The sequence below is a fragment of the Salmo salar genome, chromosome 21 (assembly GCF_965601325.2).
Source record: "Salmo salar chromosome 21, fSalSal1, whole genome shotgun sequence".
Classification (NCBI taxonomy): domain Eukaryota; kingdom Metazoa; phylum Chordata; class Actinopteri; order Salmoniformes; family Salmonidae; genus Salmo; species Salmo salar.
Window position 1 is genome coordinate 35,730,549 of NC_138311.1, and position 20,965 is coordinate 35,751,513.

Here is a 20,965-nt window from a genome sequence, read left to right on the forward strand (position 1 = left end):
CACATATGGAATCATGTAGTAACAAAAAAAGTATTAAACAAATCAAAATATTATATATTTGAGATTCTTCAAAGTAGCCACCCTTTGCCTTGATGACAGCTTTGCACACTCTTGGCATTAACTCAACCAGCTTCACCTGGAATGCTTTTCCAAAAGTTTTGAAAGAGTTCCCACATATGCTGAGCACTTGTTGGCTGCTTTTCCTTCACTCTGCTGTCCAACTCATCCCAAAACATCTCAATTGGGTTGAGGTCAGGTGATTGTGGAGGCCAAGTCATCTGATGCAGAACTCCATCCCTCTTCTTCTTGGTCAAATAACCCTTACACAGCCTGTAGGTGTGCTGGGTCATTGTCCTGATGAAAAACAAATGATACTCCCGCTAAGCGCATCCAGATGGGATGGCGTATCGCTGCAGAATGCTGTGGTAGCAAAGCTGGTTAAGTGTGCCTTTGAATTCTAAATAAATCACTGACAGTGTGTCATAGACATTTGGTGGTTGGTTCAACCACCCTCATACAGACCAAGGAGCATCATAAGCCACTCTGGGTTCATCCTGTCATTATCTGCACGTGGGTTATTACTGCATGGTCGGAACTAGAAGCACAAGCATTTCGCTACACTCGCATTAACATCTGCTAACCATGTGTACAGTTGAAGTCAGAAGTTTATACATACACTTAGGTTGGAGTCATTAAAACTAGTTTTTCAACCACTCCACAAATTTCTTGTTAACAAACTATAGTTTTGGCAAGTTGGTTAGGACATCTACTTTGTGCATGACACAAGTCATTTTTCCAACAATTGTTTACAGACAGATTATTTCACTTATAATTGTAACGGTCGTCGTACGTCATGGACCAAGGCGCAGCGGGTTGAGTGCTCATCTTAACTTTATTATAACACGTAACAAACAAAGCAAGAAAACGATCGAACGAACAGTGTTGCAGGCTAACACACAGTAGTACAACAACAACTTACCACAAAGGGACAGGTGAAAACAGGGCTACTTAAGTATGACTCTCAATTAGTAACAATGATGTACAGCTGTTCCTGATTGAGAGCCATACCAGGCCAACACAAAGAAATACACAACATAGAAAACCATAGAAATACAAAACAAGAACATTACCCAAAAACCCCAGAACACATAAATCAAACCCCCCTCTTACATAAATACATATCCCATAAACCCAGAACCACATAAAACAAATACCCCCTGCCACTTCCTGACCAAACTACAATAACCCCTTATACCCCCCCCCCCCCCCCCCCCCCCAAAGGTGCATACCCCGGATGCACCTCACACAAAAATAAACACAAAATAAACCCCCCAAACTAAAGGGAGGGAAGGGAGGGTGGCAGCTGTCACCGACAGTTCCCGTGCTACACCCCCCCCTCCCCAATCCTCCTACTGTGGAGGTGGCTCAGGCTCTGGCCTTAGTCCACCACCTAACCTGTCCACCCCCGCTGAATACCTCTGGCTGAGGCACGTCGCTGTAGACCTCGGGCTGACGCACTTCGCTGTAGACTTCAGGCAGAAGGACGATTCTGGGAGCTCCGGACTGTAGGGTGACTCTGGGAGCTCCGGACTGTAGGGCGTCTCACTCGGTTCCGGACTGTGGGCCGTCTCACTCGGTTCCGGACTGTGGGCCGTCTCACTCGGTTCCAGACTGTGGGCCATCTCTAGACGGGGCACTGTCGTCGGAAGCTCTGGACGGGGAACTGTCGCCGGAAGCTCTGGACGGGGTACTGTCGTCGGAAGCTCTGGACGGGGACTGCGCACTGAAAGCCTGATGCGTGGGGCTGGTAGTGGAGGTACCAGACTGGAGACACGCACCCCAAGGCTAGTGCGAGGAGCAGGAACAGGACGAGTTGGACTGGGCTTATGCACTGGAGGCCTGGTGCGTGGGGCTGGTACTGGAGATGTCAGACTGGATACACACACCCCAAGGCTAGTGCGGAGAGCAGGAACAGGACGAGTTGGACTGGGCTGACGCACTGGAGGCCTGGTGCGTGGGGCTGGTACTGGAGATGCCAGACTGGATACACGCACCCCAAGGCTAGTGCGGGGAGCAGGAACAAGACGAGTTGGACTGGGCTGCGCACTGGAGGCCTGGTGCGTGGGGTTGGTACTAGAGATGCCAGACTGGATACACGCACCCCAAGGCTAGTGTGGGGAGCAGGAACAGGACGAGTTGGAGTGGGCTGACGCACTGGAGGCCTGGTGCGTGTTGCTGGCTTTGGATGTGCCAGACTGGAAACATGCACCTCAGGGCTAGTGCGAGGAGCGGGAACAGGATACACTGGGCCGTGAAGGCGCACTGGCGGTCTTGAGCGCAGTACTGGCACCACCCTTACTGGCTAGATGCCCGCTTTCCCCTGACAAATGCAGGGCGCTGGCACCGCGCACACCGGCCTGTGAATGCTCGGCCTCAACGCCGTGCGCATCACCCCATAGCACGGGGCCTGACCAGTAACAAGCTGCCTCCGATAAGCACGGGGAGTTGGCTTGGGGCTTAACCCTGGCCCAGCCAAACTACCCGTGTGCCCCCCCCCCAAAAAAATGTCTTGGGGCTGCCTCTCATGCATCCTACGGTGGGCCCGCTCTTCGCTCCACTTTCGCCGTTCCTCCCTCGCTGTCTCTACCTGTTTCCATGGCAGGGTCTTGTCCCCTGCCATTACCTCCTCCCATGTCCAAAATGTCCTCCACTCCCTTCTCTCCTTGGCCCAGGATCCTTCCTCTTCCTAGGCCCGCTGCTTGGTCCGTTGGTGGTGGGAAGTTCTGTAACGGTCGTCGTACGTCATGGACCAAGGCGCAGCGGGTTGAGTGCTCATCTTAACTTTATTAGAACACGTAACAAACAAAACAACATAACCAATAACCCCTTATACTGGTCAGGACGTGACAATAATTCACTGTATCACAATTCCAGTGGGTCAGAAGTTTACATACACTAAGTTGACTGTGCCTTAAAACAGCTTGGAAAATTCCAGAAAATTATGTCATGGCTTAAGAAGCTTCTGATAGGCTAATTGACATAATTTGAGTCATTTGAAGGTGTATCTGTTGATGTATTTCAAGGCCTACCTTCAAACTCAGTGCCTCTTTGCTTGACATCATGGGAAAATCAAAAGAAAAAAGCCAAGACCTCAGAAAAAAAATTGTAGACCTCCACAATTCTGGTCCAACACCTGAAGGTACCATATTCATCTGTACAAACAATAGTACGCAAGTATAAACACCATGGGACCACGCAACCGTCATACCGCTTAGGAAGGAGATGCGTTCTGTCTCCTAGAGATGAACGTACTTTGGTGCGAAAAGTGCAAATCAATCCCAGAACAACAGCAAACGACCTTGTGAAGATGCTGAAGGAAACAGGTACAAAAGTATCTATATCCACAGTAAAACGAGTCCTATATCGACATAACCTATAAGGCCGCTCAGCAAGGAAGAAGCCACTGCTCCAAAACCGCCATTAAAAAGCCAGACTACGGTTTGCAACTGCACATGGGGACAAAGATCGTACTTTTTGGAGAAATGTCCTCTGGTCTGATGAAACAAAAATAGAACTGGAAAAAGGGGCAGGCTTGCAATCCTAAGAACACCATCCCAATCGTGAAGCACGGGGGTGGCAGCATCATGTTGTGGGGGTGCTTTGCTGCAGGAGGGACTGGTGCACTTCACAAAATAGATGGCATCATGAGGTAAGAAAATTATGTGGATATATTGAAGCAACATCTCAAGACATCAGTCAGGAAGTTAAAGCTTGGTCGCAAATGGGTCTTCCAAACAGACAATGACCCCAAGCATACTTCCAAAGTTGTGGCAAAATGGCTTAAGGACAACAAAGTCAAGGTATTGGAGTGACCATCACAAAGCCCTGACCTCAATCCCATAGAAAATATGTGGGCAAAACTGAAAAAGCGTGTGCGAGCAAGGAGGCCTACAAACCTGACTCAGTTACACCAGCTCTGTCAGGAGGAATGGGCCAAAATTCACTCAACTTATTGTGGGAAGCTTGTGGAAGACTACCTGAAATGTTTGACCCAAGTTAAAAAAATGTAAAGGCAATGCTACCAAATACTAATTGAGTGTATGTAAACTTCTGACCCACTGGGAATGTGATGAAAGAAATAACAGCTCAACTAAATCATTCTCTCTAATATTATTCTGACATTTCACATTCTTAAAATAAAGTGGTGATCCTAACTGACCTAAGACAGGGAATTTTTACTCTGATTAAATGTCAGGAATTGTGAAAAACTGAGTTTAAATGTATTTGGCTAAGGTGTATGTAAACTTCCAACTTCAACTGTATGTGACCATATTTTTTTAATTTGATTTGGTTGTTATCTTAACCCCATCCTGGCTTAGTTTCCCAGATGCAAGGATGTATTAGAGACAACAAGGAATTGTTCTAAACTCCTCCTGAATATCTCTTATCTCGATTATATCCACCACATCGTGTCTATGTAATGCAGTCTTTCACTCATTTAACATCTGAAGCCATCTCATGGTGACCATACGCCCAGATTAGCTGCAGGGAACTAGAGTGGAGACAAACACAGACACTAACAGGACAGAAATATCCTCCTATTTGTTAAGTATTAATTGCTAACTATTAATATCAAACAAATCAGGTAAATATGTAATTTTTCTATCACAAGTGTCACCAGCCAAGCATACCAACACCACCACAGCTCCTCCTCCATGCTTCATGGTGGGAACCACACATGCAGAGATCATCCGTTCACCTACTCTGCGTCACACAAAGACACAGCGGTTGGAACCAAAAATCTCAAATTTGGACTCATCAGACCAAAGGACAGATTTCCACCGGTCTAATGTTCATTTCTCATGTTTCTTTGCCCACGCAAGTCTCTTCTTCTTATTTGTGTCCTTTAGTAGTGGTTTCTTTGCAGCAATTCCACTATGAAGGCCTGATTCACACAGTCTCCTCTGAACAGTTGATTTTGAGATGTGTCTGTCACTTGAACTCTGACGCATTTATTTATGCTGCAATTTCTGAGGATAGTTAATCTAATGAACTTATCCCCTGCAGCAGAGGTAACTCTGGGTCTTCCTTTCCTGTGGTGGCCCTCATGAGAGCCATTTTCATCATAGCACTTGATGGTTTTTGCGACTGCAATTTAAGAGTTCTGACCTTCATGTCTTAAAGTAATGATGGACTGTCATTTCTCTTTGTTTATTTGAGGTGTTCTTGACATAATATCTACTTGGTAACTTACCAAATAGAGCTATCTTCTGTATACCACCCCTAACTTGTCACAACGCATTAAGAAAGAAAGGAATTCCACAAATTAACTTTTAGCAAGGGACACCTGTTGATTGAAATGCATTCCAGGTGACTACCTCATGAAGCTGGTTGAGAGAATGCCAAGAGTGTGCAAAGCTGTCATCAAGGCAAAGGGTGGCGACTTTGAAGAATCTCAAATATAAAATATATTTTGATTTGTTTAACACTTTTTTGGTTACTACATTTTTCCATATGTGTTATTTCATATTTTTGATTTCTTCACTATAATTCTACAATGTAGAAAATAATAAAATAAAGAAAAACCCTGGAATGAGTAGGTGTGTCCAAACATTTGACTGCAACTCATTATACAGTATGTTTCTTGTTGTGGAACACTGTATAGCCTACAGCTCAAAAACACTTAATGATAAGGTTGCTTTATGAAGTCGATCAAGGGAATCAGAGGGATACAGGCCTATCAGGGTACAATGAGACATGCAGAGAGAGATGGAGAGAGAGAGATGGGGTGATTTTAAACCTAACCCTAACTTTAACCGTAACGTTAACCACACTACCAAGCCTAACCTTAAATTAAGATCAAAAAGCAAATACATTTTTACGATATCGTTTTTGTGGCTGTGGTAACCATTGGTGGTAACTAGTGACAACCGTTATGGGCAGGGGCTCTGTTTCCGGACGTGATTACGTCACTCAACCACCGTGAAGATTCTTGTTAGTTTAGCCAACTCAACGCTTACCACCCGGCGACTCCCGGACCCAAACCCGGATAAGAAGTGGGCCAACAATTCACTCGGTCAAGGTAACGTTAATTTGCAAGATTTCAGAGTATGTGCATTTAATAGATAATGCGCATTGAAAAGATCTGATCTCAATGATGAGGTAGGTAGCTGCAATAACGTTAACTTAGCTAGCTAACGTTACTTGTTAGGCAGCTAGTGTGGGCTCTGTACTGATAGAGCTAGCTAGTTCAGCTAGCTTTACAGAACCGCTTTTAAAGAAGTAATTGATTTTATGATTATGATCTGGCGTTCCTGCAAAGAAACAATAATCTGATTTAAATAAGTGTTACATCTGTGTTCATAGCTAGTTGGCTAGCTTCATTTGTTTTAGCTTGCTAACTTGGCACATTTTGTCACCATGTAATCATGTCTCTAGTTGAGAACTTTCTGAAAAATCACTTTGGAATTATTTTGATATTTCACTCCATAGACAGACTGCAAAACATACTGGGGTTCCTTATCCTACCTGGCGTGAGGTGTGTGTGTGACACTAACAACTTCAGAGATTCAGCACTGAAACACTGTGTTTACTGAGACCTGTGGCAATGGAATCTCTACCACCAGCAAAATCACGACAAGCTTGTCAAGTTCAGAATCAGCAGATGCCTTGGAGCAGAATGTTGCTGGGATCACTGATTTTCTTCAGTTGTCTGGTTGCTTCTGTGTCCTCTGATGAGGATTACTATAAGTTATTGAAGGTGTCCAGAGAAGCCACAACCAGAGAGATACGACAAGCCTTCAAAAAGCTAGCTCTGATCATGCACCCGGATAAAAACCCAGTGAGTAGCCTGCCCTATAGATATACACTACCGGTCAAAGGTTTTAGAACACCTACTCATTCAAGTGTTTTTCTTTATTTTTACTATTTATATGTTGTATAATAATAGTGAAGACATCAAAACTAAGAAATAACACAAATGGAATCATGTAACAAAAAGTTAAACAAATTAAACAAATCAAAATGTTTTAGATTCTTCAAAGTAGTCACCCTCTGCCTTTGACCGCTTTGCACACTCTTGGCATTCTCTCAACCAGCTTCACCTGGAATGCTTTTCCAACAGTCTTGAAGGAGTTCCCACATATGCTGAGCACTTGTTGGCTGCTTTTCCTTCACTCTGCGGTCCGACTCAACCCAAATTATCTCAATTTGGTTGAGGTCGGGGTGATTGTGGTGGCCATGTCGTCCGATGCAGCACTCATCACTCTCCTTTCTTGATCAAATAGCCCTTACACAGCATGGAGGTGTGTTGGGTCATTGTCCTGTTGAAAAACAAATGGTAGTCCTACTAAGCACAAACCAGATGGGATGGCATATTGCTGCAGAATGCTGTGGTAGCCATGCTTGTTAAGTGTGCCACTGACAGTGGCACCAGCAAAGCACCCCACACAATCACACCTCTTCCTCCATGGTTTACGGTGGGAAATACACGTGCGGAGATCATCCGTTCACCCACACCGCGCAGTTGGAACCAAAAATCTCAAATTTGGACTCCAGACCAACGCACACATTTCCTACGGTGTAATGTCCATTGTTCGTGTTTCTTGGCTCAAGCAAGTCTCTTCTTCGTACTGGTGTCATTTTAGTAGTGGTTTCTTTGCAGCAATTCGACCATGAAGGCCTGATTCACACAGTCTCCTCTGAACAGTTGATGTTAAAATTAGAGGTTTACCAATTAATCGGCATGGCCGATTTAATTGGGGCCGATTTCACGGTTTCATAACAATTGGTAATCGGCCTTTTTGGACGCCGATTACGTTGCAATCCATGAGGAAACTGCGTGGCAGGCTGACCACCTGTTACGCAAGTGCAGCGTCAAAAGGACCTTGTGGCTACAAGGAGCCAAGGTAAGTTGCTAGCTAGCATTAAACTTAACTTATAAAAAACAATCCATCTTCACATAATCACTAGTTAACTACACATGGTTGATGATATTACTAGGTTGACTAGCTTGTCCTGCGTTGCATATAATCAATGCCGTACGCCTGTTAATTTATCGAATCACAGCCTACTTCAACTTTGCCAAACGAGTAAAGATTTAACAAAATTGCACAACCGTTGCACAAATGTACCTAACCGTAAACATCAATGCCTTTCTTAAAATAAATACACAGAAGTATATATTTTTGAGTTAAAAGAAATTGTTAGCAGGCAATGTTAACGGGAAATTGTTTCACTTCTCTTGCGTTCAGTGCAAGCAGAGTCAGGGTATATGCAACAGTTTGGGCTGCCTGGCTCATTGCGAACTGTGTGAAAACCATTTCTTCCTAACAAAGACCATAATTCATTTGCTAGAATTTTATGTAATTATGACAAACATTGAAGGTTGTGCAATGTAACAGCAATATTTAGACTTGGGGTTGCCACCCGTTCGATAAAATACGGAACAGTTCCGTATTTCACTGAAAGAATAAATGTTTTGTTTTCTAAATGATAGTTTCCGGATTTCACCATATTAATGACCAAAGGCTCGTATTTCTGTGTTTATTATAATTAAGTCTATGATTTCATAGAGCAGTCTAACTGAGCAGTGGTAGGCAGCAGCAGGCTCATAAGCATTCATTCAAACAGCACTACTGCATTTGCCAGCCGCTCTTAGCAATGCATGATATACAGCGCTGTTTATGACTTCAAGCCTATCAACTACCGAGCTTAGGCTGGCAATACTAAAGTGCCTATAACAACATCCAATAGTCAAAGGTATATGAAATACAAATGGTATAGAGAGAAATAGTCAACGTGTCATAATTCCTATAATAACTACAACCTAAATCTTCTTAACTGGGAATATTGAAAACCTGGGAATATTGAACCACCAGCTTTCATATGTTCTGAGCAAGGAACTTAAACATTAGCTTTTTTACATGGCACATGTTGCATTTTTACTTCTCCAACACTGTGTTTTTGCATTATTTAAACCAAATTGAACTTGTTTCATTATTTATTTGAGACTAAATAGATTTTAGTTAAAATGTGTTCATTCAGTATTGTTGTAATTGTCATTATTACAAATATATATTGTGGCAAATCTCTTCAAGATTAGGAGCGTTTGTCACAAATTAAGTGGGAAACTGTCACCAAAATCACTGCAGAATGAGAGTTATTTCGAACTGGACAGTACCTGTGTGTTTGTTTCTCCGTCCTGGTCCACCCAGGCAAGGTCAAGGATAGCAGGGTTCGGTACACGAATCGGGTTTTCTATAGGTCCAAACGCCAACCGGTAAGTCCAAACAGTTCAGCTCATACACGGTAAATCCAGCATATATATATATATATATATATATATATATATATATATATATATATATATATATATATATATATATATATATATATATATATACTGCTCAAAAAAATAAAGGGAACACTAAAATAACACATCCTAGATCTGAATGAATGAAATAATCTTATTAAATACTTTTTTCTTTACATAGTTGAATGTGCTGACAACAAAATCACACAAAAATAATCAATGGAAATCCAATTTATCAACCCATGGAGGTCTAGATTTGGAGTCACACTCAAAATTAAAGTGGAAAACCACACTACAGGCTGATCCAACTTTGATGTAATGTCCTTAAAACAAGTCAAAATGAGGCTCAGTAGCGTGTGTGGCCTCCACGTGCCTGTATGACCTCCCTACAACGCCTGGGCATGCTCCTGATGAGGCGGTCTCCTGAGGGATCTCCTCCCAGACCTGGACTAAAGCATCCGCCAAATTCCTGGACAGTCTGTGGTGCAACGTGGCGTTGGTGGATGGAGCGAGACATGATGTCCCAGATGTGCTCAATTGGATTCAGGTCTGGGGAACGGGCGGGCCAGTCCATAGCATCAATGCCTTCCTCTTGCAGGAACTGCTGACACACTCCAGCCACATGAGGTCTAGCATTGTCTTGCATTAGGAGGAACCCAGGGCCAACCGCACCAGCATATGGTCTCACAAGGGGTCTGAGGATCTCATCTCAGTACCTAATGGCAGTCAGGCTACCTCTGGCGAGCACATGGAGGGCTGTGCGGCCCCCCAAAGAAATGCCTCCCCACACCATGACTGACCCACCGCCAAACCGGTCATGCTGGAGGATGTTTCAGGCAGCAGAACGTTCTCCACGGCGTCTCCAGACTCTGTCACGTGCTCAGTGTGAACCTGCTTTCATCTGTGAAGAGCACAGGGCGCCAGTGGCGAATTTGCCAATCTTGGTGTTCTCTGGCAAATGCCAAACGTCCTGCACGGTGTTTGGCTGTAAGCACAACCCCCACCTGTGGACGTCGGGCCCTCATACCACCCTCATAGTCTGTTTCTGACCGTTTGAGCAGACACATGCACATTTGTGGCCTGCTGGAGGTCATTTTGCAGGGCTCTGGCAGTGCTTCTCCTGCTCCTCCTTGCACAAAGGCGGAGGTAGAGGCCCTGCTGCTGGGTTGTTGCCCTCCTACGGCCTCCTCCACGTCTCCTGATGTACTGGCCTGTCTCCTGGTAGCGCCTCCATGCTCTGGACACTACGCTGACAGACACAGCAAACCTTCTTGCCACAGCTCGCATTGATGTGCCATCCTGGATGAGCTGCACTACCTGAGCCAAGTGTGTGGGTTGTAGACTTCGTCTCATGCTACCACTAGAGTGAAAGCACCACCAGCATTCAAAAGTGACCAAAACATCACCCAGGAAGCATAGGAACTGAGAAGTGGTCTGTGGTCACCACCTGCAGAACCACTCCTTTATTGGGGTGTCTTGCTAATTGCCTATAATTTCCACCTGTTGTCTATTCCATTTGCACAACAGCATGTGAAATTTGTCAATCAGTGTTGCTTCCTAAGTGGACAGTTTGATTTCACAGAAGTGTGATTGACTTGGAGTTACATTGTGTTGTTTAAGTGTTCCCTTTATTTTTTTGAGCAGTGTATATGTATGTATGTACATACATACATACATACATACATACATACATACACATCTCGTCTCTTTCTCTATGGTTCACAGATCCTTCCAGCTCTTTCTCTCTCTTCCTGGTTTGTCTTGACCCCTTATCTGTGGATCGGCCCCACCTTCTGAGGGTTCCCCTTGCTTCTGGGAATTGTTTTGGCTGTCGGCCATTTTGTGATCTGTAGTTCTGATCGAGGTGGCCATTTTAGTGATAGGGCAGAGGCCATTTATTAGTTCTGCTCTCACATATCTGCCATTTATCACTCGACCACCTTCTTTGCCAAACATCTCCCCCTCTAGATCCGACCCCCTAGGTCGGTCTACCGCAGCAAAATATGCGTGCATGCAGGATAACCCATCCACATTTCCCATTTCCTTCCCTGCTCTGTGTTTTAAGTCAAAGTGAAACAGCATTCTTCTCTTTAGCCCAGTGCATCCAGGTGAGTGGGGCATGGTCACTAATGAGGGTGAAGTGGCGCCCCAGCAGGTAGTATTTCAGGCTTTCTAGAGCCCACTTTACTGCCAGCGCCTCTTTCTCAACAACTGAGTAGTTTGTCTCCCGTGGTTCCAGCTTCCTGCTTAAAAACAGGATGGGGTGTTCCACCCCTTCTACCTCTTGGGATAGCACTGCTCCCAAGCCCACCTCTGAGGCATCCGTCTGAACCACGAACTCGCTCTCAAAGTCTGGTACTACCAGCACTGGATTATAGCAGAGAGCCTCCTGTAATGTCCTAAAGGCTTTGGTGGCCCTTTCATCCCATTTCACCATGTTTGGCCCTCTGGCTCTAGTCATGTTGGTGAGTGCAACCCACTGTGGCATAACTTGGGATGAATTTCTGGTAGTAACCGGTCAGCCCTAGGAAGGCTCGAACCTGCTTCTTATTTACTGGTTTCGGCCATTCTCTAATTGCCTCCACCTTACGTTGTGGTTTGATTAACCCTCTTCCCACGGTGTATCCCAGATACTCTGTTTCCTCTAACCCCACGTAACACTTGGCAGGGTTCGCCGTGAGCCCTGCCTTTCTAAGGGCGACTAACACTGCCTGTACCCGGGGTAAGTGGGATTCCCAATCTGGGCTGTAGATCCCCATGTCATCTAATTAAGCTGCGGCGTACGCCTGGTGCGGTTTTAGGACCTTGTCCATTAGCCGTTGAAAGGTGGCTGGGGCCCCGTGTAGGCCGAATGGCATGACGGTGTATTGAAACAAACCGTCAGGGGTTGCAAAGGCTGTCTTTTCTTTGGCTCTGGGGGTCAGAGGAATTTGCCAGTACCCTTTGGCTAGGTCCAGGGTCGTAATGTACCGAGCTTTACCAAATTTTCTCCAGTAGTTCATCTACTCGGGCATGGGGTAGGCATCAAACTTGGAGATTTAATTTACCTTCTGAAAGTCGTTACAGAACCGCAAAGACCCATCGGGCTTGGAGACCATCACAATTGGGCTAGACCACTCACTATTTGACTCTTCGATCACTCCAGCTGCCAACATTTTCTCCGTCTCTGCTCTAATCGTGGCCTGTCGAGCCTCAGGTAACCGATATGGCCTCATGCTCACTTTTCTCCCTGGTAGGGAAACGATATCATGAGCCGTAAACTCAGTTCGGCCGGGTACCTCAAACACAAGTCTGTTTTTCTGGATCAGGGTCTTTACTTCCTGTACTTGTACTGGGGACAGAGTAGGTGAAATATTTACTTCGGCTGTCTCCTGAGTGTGTGTGGGGTACGTGACCATTAGTGTTTCTCTCTCTTTCCATGCTTTTAACAGGTTTATGTGATAGATCTGTTCCTGGGGCCGTCGACCTGGCTGTCGGATCCAATAATTAACTTCTCCTATTCTCTCCAGTATGTCATATGGTCCTTTCCATGTGGCTGGTAGTTTGCACTCTACCGTGGGGATCAGCACTAACACCTTATCTCCCGGTTGAAATTCCCTCGGGGTAGCCTGCCGGTTATAAGTGTGCCGCTGGTGCTCTTGTGCTTGTCTCATGTGTTCTCTGACGATTGGCATGACTGTGGTTATCCTGTCTTGCATTGCCGTGACGTGCTCTATGACACTCTTATACGGGGTGGATTGGTGCTCCTAGGTTTCCCAGGCGATGTCTAAGACTCCCCGGGGGTGCCTCCCATATACCAGCTCAAAGGGGAAAAACCCCAGCGAGGCATGAGGAACCTCGCTAATGGCAAACATCAGATACGGCAACATGTAATCCCAGTTTTTCTCATCCTTATCGATTACCTTCCTGAGCATTGACTTCAGGGTAAGGTTGAATCTCTCAACCAGCCCATCTGTCTGAGGATGGTAAACCGATGTCCTCAACTGTTTCACCTGCCACAATTTACAAAGGTCTGCCATAAGGCGGGACATAAAGGGGGACCCCTGGTCAGTAAGGATCTCCTTCGGAACCCCTATCCTGGTGAACAGGAGCACTAATTCCTTGGCGATATTTTTGGAAGCCATCGTCACAAGGGGATTGACTTTTGGGTAGCGAGTGGCATAATCTAGAATGACCAGAATGTATTGGTGCCCTCTGGCTGATTTGGGTAGTGGGCCCACTATATCCATTGCTATCCTCTCAAATGGCGTTTCGATTATGGGGAGTGGCACTAACGCGCTTCTAATAGCTGGTCGGGGAGCTGTTAACTGGCACTCTGGGCACTCTCCCCAATGCCGAGCCACTTCAGCCTGAATTCCTGGCCAGTAAAACCTCCTTACAATCCGGTCTTGGGTTTTATCGATACCAAGGTGTCCACCCAGAATGTGCCAATGAGCTAGATCCAGTACTGTCCTCCGGTACCGGGTGGGGACCAACAACTGTTCCACCACATCAACCCCTATTTTTGAGAGACTGTACACCAAAACCTTTTTCATGATTAAGTGGGGAAAACTATTAGGCATCATCCCATCATTTATGGGAGTACCATCTACAACCTGCACATTTGCTCTGGCTTGCTGCAGGGTTGGATCCTGGTTTTGGGTCATTACGAAATTAGTCAGGGACCCTGCCAGGTCTGCTGGTTCTAGATAGTCGTCCTCTGGATTCAGATCAACCCCAGCCCCACTAGTACCGGGCTGCTTGTTATCGACGAGGTCTGCCACTTCTTCCGCATCCTCCCTTACTAGCACCTGTGAGGTTGGCCCCTGGGAGACCTCTTTTCTTGGCTTTGGTTGATGGCTACATGCTACTTCCTGCTTGGTCAGGGTTGTTGGCTTCTCAAATATGCCGTTCTTTTGGCCTAACTTCGCAACGTTAGGAAAGTATTTACCCAGTATTACATCATATGGCATCTTTGGGACCACGCCGACCTCATCCAGCAGACCGTCCTCGGGTTTGTATGCTCACTAAAGCTGTGGGGTACAGACGGGTATCCCCATGAATGCACGTAACACTGATATTCTGACTTGTATCCAGTTTGAGTCGGCACTAGGTTTGCAACGACCAGGGTTAGCATACAGCTGCTCTCTTTCCCCTCCAAATGTTGGGACAGTCTTACCCTGTTCGCCTGGGGAATGGGGATCTTTCCTCCTGTTCCTGCCGTACAATACCGTTCAACCAGGCCCACGAGATGGTCGGCCGAAAGTACCTCGTTCTGGCCAACCCATCGTCGAACTTCTTGAGGTAGACCTCACTGAAACTGGTCGAGTACGATGGTCTCGACGATCTCGGCGGATGAACGGGTCTCCGGTCGCAACCATTTCCGTGCCAGGTGAATCAAGTCGAATATCTGTATTCAGGGGGGTTGTCCAGGTCGGTAGGACCACTGGTGGAAGCGGTGTGCCCTCACGGTATCGGTCATTCCCAGTCTAGTCAGAATCTCTCGCTTTAGTTTATCGTAATCCTGTGCATCTTTCAACTCCAGGTCGAAATACGCTTTTTGAGCGTCCCCTGCCAGGTATGGTGCCAGAAGCCCTGCCCATTCTTCTTTCGGCCACTTCTCCCTCTCTGCCGTACTTTCGAAGTTGGTGAGATATGCTTCCACATCATCCTGCTTTGTCATTTCTTGAAGAAAATGATTGGCCCGCTTCTGTGTATTTGCAGCTGGTAACTGAGCCCCAATTTGGGTTGCTAGCTCCTGCAGGCCTTCTCTTAACTCCCGGGTGTTTCTCACTTGCTCCTCTCTGAGCATCTTGTTGGTGCGGTGCTGGACCTGTAACGTGTCCTGATACATTCGCATTGCGTCCTGATGAGCTATTTGTTGAGCTCTAATTGCCTCTTGTTGGGCGGCCGCCGCTTGTAACAGGGCCTGTATGGCTCCCTCCATACTAATTTTCCCCGGAAAACTGTCCTAACCAAACAAATCCACACAAAAAAACCTTACTCCCATTTGGAGTGCTAAGTGAACATTTTTTTTCTCTCTACCTAACCAGCGGTATGGTTAGTCCATCTGCCCGCTTTCTGCACCACGTGGCAAATCTCTTCAAGATTAGGAGCGTTTGTCACACATTAAGTGGGAAACTGTCACCAAAATCACCCCAGAATGAGAATTCTTTCGAACAGGACAGTACCTGTGTTTGTTTCTCCGTCCTGGTCTACCCAGGCCACAGGCAAGGTCAAGGATAGCAGGGTTCGGTACACAAATCGGGATTTCGGTAGGTCCAGGTCCAAACGCCAACAGGTAAGTCCAAACAGTCCAGCTCCTACACGGTAAATCCAGCCGATACATATCGTCTTTTTCTCCATGGTTCACAGATCCTTCCAGCCCTTTCTCTCTCTCTCTCTCTTCCTGGTTTGTCTTGACCCCTTATCTGTGGATCGGCCCCACCTTCTGAGGGTTCCCCTTGTTTCTGGGAATTGTAGTTTTGTGAGTCGGCCGTTTTGTGATCTGTAGTTCTGATCGGGGTGGCCATTTTAGTGATAGGGCAGATCCCATTTATTAGTTCTGTTCTCACATATCTGCCATTTATCACTCGACCCCCTTCTTTGCCATATATATATATATATATATATGCCGATTTCATCGGTATCTGCTTTTTTTGGTCCTCCAAAACTAGGTATCTGCATTGAAAAATCATAATTGGTCGACCTCATGTTGAGATGTATCTGTTACTTGAACTCTGAAGCATTTATTTGGGCTGCAATCTTGGGTGCAGTTAATTGCAGATTTCCGAGGCTGGTAACTCTAATTGGACGTATCCTCTGCAGCAGAGGTAACTCTGGGTCTTCCTTTCCTGTGGCGATCCTCATGAGAGCCAGTTTCCTCCTAGCGCTTGATGGTTTTTGCGACTGCACTTGAAGAAACTTTCAAAGTTCTTGACATTTTCCAGATTGACTAACCTTCATGTCTTAAAGTAAAGATGGACTGTCGTTTCTCTTTGCTTATTTGAGCTGTTCTTGCCATAATATGGACTTGGTCTTTTACCAAATAGAGCTTACTTCCTCATACCAACCCTGCCTTGTCAAAACACAACTGATTGGCTCAAATGCATTAAGAAGGAAAGAAATTCCACAAATTAACTGTTTAACAAGGCACACCTGTTAATTGAATTGCATCCCAGGTGACTACCTCCATGAAGCTGGTTGAAAGAATGCCAAGAGTGTGCAAAGCTGTCATCAAGGCAAAGGGTGGTTACTTTGAAGAATTGTTTAACACTTTTTTGGGGTTATTTCATAGTTTTGATGTCTTCACTATAATTCTACAATGTAGAAAATGGTAAAAAATAAAGAAAAACCCTTGAATGAGTAGGTGTGTCCAAACCTTTTGACTGTGTTTAACATGTTAAAATGTAATTTTTATCATATGTTATAGCCTATCACAACATACTGGTGATTTCCTAGTCTGGTCCCAGTTCTGTTTTTGCTGTTTTTCTTAATTCTATGGTCCATTGTCACAACAAAATAGCACAACCACGTCTGGTAGCAGGCTAGGTATTTTCCACAAAGTCCAGTACTTGATTTGTTGCTCTCATTGTCCAGCATGATGAAACTGCCCACGACAAGTTCCTGAAGGTAACCCGAGCCTATGAAGTTTTGAAGGATGACGATCTGAGGAAGAAGTATGACAAGTATGGAGAGAAGGGTCTGCAGGACGAGCAGCAGGGAGGAGGACGATATGAGAGCTGGAACTACTATAGAAATGAATTTGGTAAATCATTTTTTTAGGGTAGTCTAAGAATGTGAAATGTAAACATTGACAAGAAATATGAAGTGGATTGATGAGCCACTGCTAACATGCAACAATTTCAGTCATTTCCTCAGGATGTTGATGTGACTTGTCATCTTACTCTTTCTGCAGGTATCTACGATGATGACCTAGAGATTGTCACTTTAGATAGGGGAGACTTCGGTAAGTGATGTCACACTATTCCGAACCTTCAGAGCCATCTTTTCTTGTTGGGGTATGTTTGTTGTTATGATACTGGCTCTACTACCATAGATGCAGCAGTGAACTCTGGGGAACTCTGGTTTGTCAACTTCTACTTCCCTCGTTGTCATCACTGTCACGAGCTGGCTCCCACGGTAATACTTTCCTCACTCACTGTAAAAGTGCATTCTGCAATATTTACTGCTATTCATTGGTTGTTTCATATACTTCATTAAAATGTCCATTGAACAGTGGTAGATATTGCAGATGGTACCTTTTTTTTAAGTCGTCTTTATTTATCTTTTGATAATTGTTATCTATGTTACTCTGTGTGTCTGCAGTGGAGGGAGTTTGCTAAGGAGATGGATGGAGTGATCAGGATAGGAGCAGTGAACTGCGGAGACAACAACAGACTGTGTCGCAGCAACGGCATCAACAGCTACCCCAGCCTCTACATTTACAAAGCTGGAATGGTAGGAGAAACGTCACAGCTGTCTTTTAGGATAGCTCTGTCATGCATCACGTAGCCTTGTTTTAGCACATCATTCAATCTGTTTTAAACAGGCTACGTATCACTCACTGATCACGGTGTTAGGAACAACCCTCTAAAACGCATCCCTTTCTGTCGTCCCAATAGAATCCAGAGAAATACTTTGGAGATAGGGCCAAGAAGAGTTTGACTAAGTTTGGCATGCAGTTTGTGAAGAGCAGAGTTACAGAGCTGTGGCAAGGCAATGTCTTCACCGAGATTGAGGCAGCATTTTCATCTGGAGTTGGATGGCTGATCACCTTCTGTGCTGACTCAGGAGGTAAGACAGGCTGTTAAGGGTTATGTTGAGATGCTTTGTCATGTTTACAAATAGAGACTTTTAGTCAGAATTAGTGAAACCAATATGGTATGAATTTTATTTTCTATACAGTTAAAATATGCTCTGTGTTTGATCTCTTCATAGACTGTCTAGAGTCACAGACGAGGCAAAAATTAGCAGGAATGTTGGTAAGTCCTCATTGATCCCATGCTGTATGTTTACCTTCCCATGAGCATACATTATTACTGTGACTGAAATATGTCTCTTCTCTTGTGTCCTCTTCAGGAAGGTCTAGTGAACGTGGGCTGGATGGACTGCTCAACACAGGCTGAGTTGTGTGACAGCTTTGAGGTGACCACCAGCACCACAGCCTTCTTCCCCCCTGGCAGTTCACTGAAGAACAAGGGCAGCGTGCTGGTAAGAGAGGCCCAAAGGATAACATGAAATGTATTTGTAAGTGAGAAGGAGAAACCCAGGATGGGTTTATGAAGAAGCCGCACCATACATGGCTAAGAGAACACTTTTATATTTTATTGACATGAGATGATAGAATCGTGACTGTTCTGAAATCCCAGTTTTACAACAAACATTGGTTTCATCACAACAACAGTTCCTGCAGAGTTTGGATACCAGAGAGATCTATGGAGAGGTGATGCAGCATCTGCCTGACCTAGAGCCTCTTACTAAGGAAACCTTCCAGGTACAGTAATAATAACCCAATAATCAAATCTAAGGTACAGTAAAAATCATCTGTATTGCCATCTCGTACAACCATATGTTTATTGTGCCTCATTGGGGGTTATGTCTTAGTGCAGCGTCCTCTGTGCTGTCCAATCTGTGAGAGGCAGACTCAGTTGTCACAGTTGGAGGCTGGCTCGAATGTTGTGGATGTTCTTTCCTCTTCCTAGTAATAATATACCTACCTACTAAAAATAACCACATATAGTTGACATGAAATAATCTGTTGTCTGACATGATTTCAGTTGAGGAAAACACCTTTAGTGGTGATGCTGAAATATTTAGGAAAAGTACAGTTATTCTGTCCTATTCTATTGTGTTCTATTCTATTCTCCATCGGTCTCTGTAGAGTAAACTGGCCCATCATCGGTGGCTGGTCAGTTTTTCTTTCGGACAGAAGACCATGGCATCTCATGAGTATAAGAAGCTCAAGGCTCTTCTGAAGGCAGCCAACATACTGGTAAGGTCTGAAATCCACAATGAATATCGCTCTGATTCACTGTTCATTCACGTCACTGATTCAGTCTGGATGTTTAATACTGCCAGTACTCTGTGCTTTTTCTCAGGTGGGAAAGGTGGACTGCCTTACTGACTCAGAACTATGCGCCTCCTTCTACATTCAAAAGCCCTGCATCGCTGTCTTCAAAGGCCTTGGGATTCATGACTTTGAGATACACCATGGTAAGTCAACGTCTTATTCGAACTCAATCGATTTTGGTATTTTATCTCTGTATTTCACTTGGCATTCCTTTTCACTGGTTGTTGTATACATATGCACATTTTGTATATTTACTCGGGGGGGGGGGGGCTCCCGAGTGGCGCAGTGGTCTAAGACACTGCATCTCAGTGGTACCTGGTTCGAATCCAGGCTGCATCACATCCGGCCATGATTGGGAGTCCCATAGGGCGACGCACAATTGGCCCAGTGTCGTCCGGGTTTGGCCGGGGTAGGCTGTCATTACAAATAAGAATTTGTTCGTAACTGACTTTCCTAGTTTAATAAAGGTTAAATAAAATGTATTTTGTTATTCTTGTTTTGTTTTTCATGAGAGCTTGAGTGAGTAAGATTTCCAATATATTTCTTATAAATGGGAAACTATTTCTGTTCTCGCAGGGAAGGATGTGCTGTATAACATCATAGCGTTTGCTAAGGAGAGTGTCAGCGCCCATGTCACCACTCTGAGACCAGAGAACTTCCCCAGTGATGGAAAGGAGCCCTGGCTAGTTGACTTCTTTGCTCCTGTAAGTATCAGCCTAATGTTAGTGACTAATACTCTACTTGCTTATCGATGTTCACAGTTGACTACGTGTTGACTACGCGTTTGTCACATGCGCCGAATACAACAGGTGTAGACCTTACAGTGAAATGCTTACTTACAAGTCCTTAACCAACAATGCTTACAAGCCCTTAACCAACAATGAAAAAATAAGTATTAAGTAAAAAATATAAAAGTAACAAATAATTAAAAAGCAACAGTAAAATAACAATAGCGAGGCTATATACAGGGGGTGCCGTTACAGAGTCGATGTGCAGGGGCACCGGTTAGTCAAGGTAATTGAGGTAATATGTACATGTAGGTAGAGTTAAAGTGACTTTGCATAGATAATAAACAGAGTAGCAGCAGCATAATAGAGGGGTCTGGGTAGCCATTTCATTAGCTGTTCAGGAGTCTTATGGCTTGGGGGTAGAAGCTGCTACGAAGCCTTTTTGACCTAGACGTGGCACTCCGGTACCGCTTGCCGTGCGGTAGCAGAGAGAACAGTCTATGACTCGGGTGCCTGGAGTCTTTCACAATTTTTTGTCCCTTTCTCTGATACCACCTGGTATAGAGGTCCTGGATGGCAGGAAGCTTGGCCCCAGTGATGTACTGGGCTATACGCACTAACCTCTGTAGTGCCTTGCGGTCGGAGGCCGAGCAGTGATGCAACCAGTCAGGATGCTCTCGATGGTGCAGCTGTAGAACCTTTTGAGGATCTGAGGACCCATGCCAAATCTTTTCAGTCTCCTGAGGGGGAATAGGTTTTGTCGAGCCCTCTTCATGACTGTCTTGGTGTGCTTGGACCATGTTAGTTTGTTGGTGATGTGGACATCAAGGAACTTGAAGCTCTCAACCTGCTTCACTACATTTCCTGTAGTCC

At 45.1% G+C, this 20,965-nt stretch overlaps 1 protein-coding gene across 1 annotated transcript in view; it reads left to right on the forward strand.

Moving 5' to 3' along the window:
• Positions 1-5,983: 5,983 nt before the first annotated feature.
• Positions 5,984-20,965, forward strand: part of LOC106582260 (endoplasmic reticulum disulfide reductase DNAJC10) — a 28,940-nt gene continuing 13,958 nt past the window's right edge. Inside the window, exons 1-13 of the mRNA XM_014165151.3 lie at positions 5,984-6,082; positions 6,493-6,841; positions 16,892-17,060; positions 17,211-17,261; positions 17,352-17,434; positions 17,621-17,752; positions 17,917-18,088; positions 18,233-18,276; positions 18,374-18,505; positions 18,699-18,788; positions 19,176-19,286; positions 19,393-19,507; positions 19,941-20,068. Of these exons, the coding sequence (XP_014020626.2) occupies positions 6,608-6,841; positions 16,892-17,060; positions 17,211-17,261; positions 17,352-17,434; positions 17,621-17,752; positions 17,917-18,088; positions 18,233-18,276; positions 18,374-18,505; positions 18,699-18,788; positions 19,176-19,286; positions 19,393-19,507; positions 19,941-20,068 (1,461 nt within the window). The 5' untranslated portion in view covers positions 5,984-6,082; positions 6,493-6,607. The remainder of the gene's footprint in view (positions 6,083-6,492; positions 6,842-16,891; positions 17,061-17,210; positions 17,262-17,351; positions 17,435-17,620; positions 17,753-17,916; positions 18,089-18,232; positions 18,277-18,373; positions 18,506-18,698; positions 18,789-19,175; positions 19,287-19,392; positions 19,508-19,940; positions 20,069-20,965) is intronic.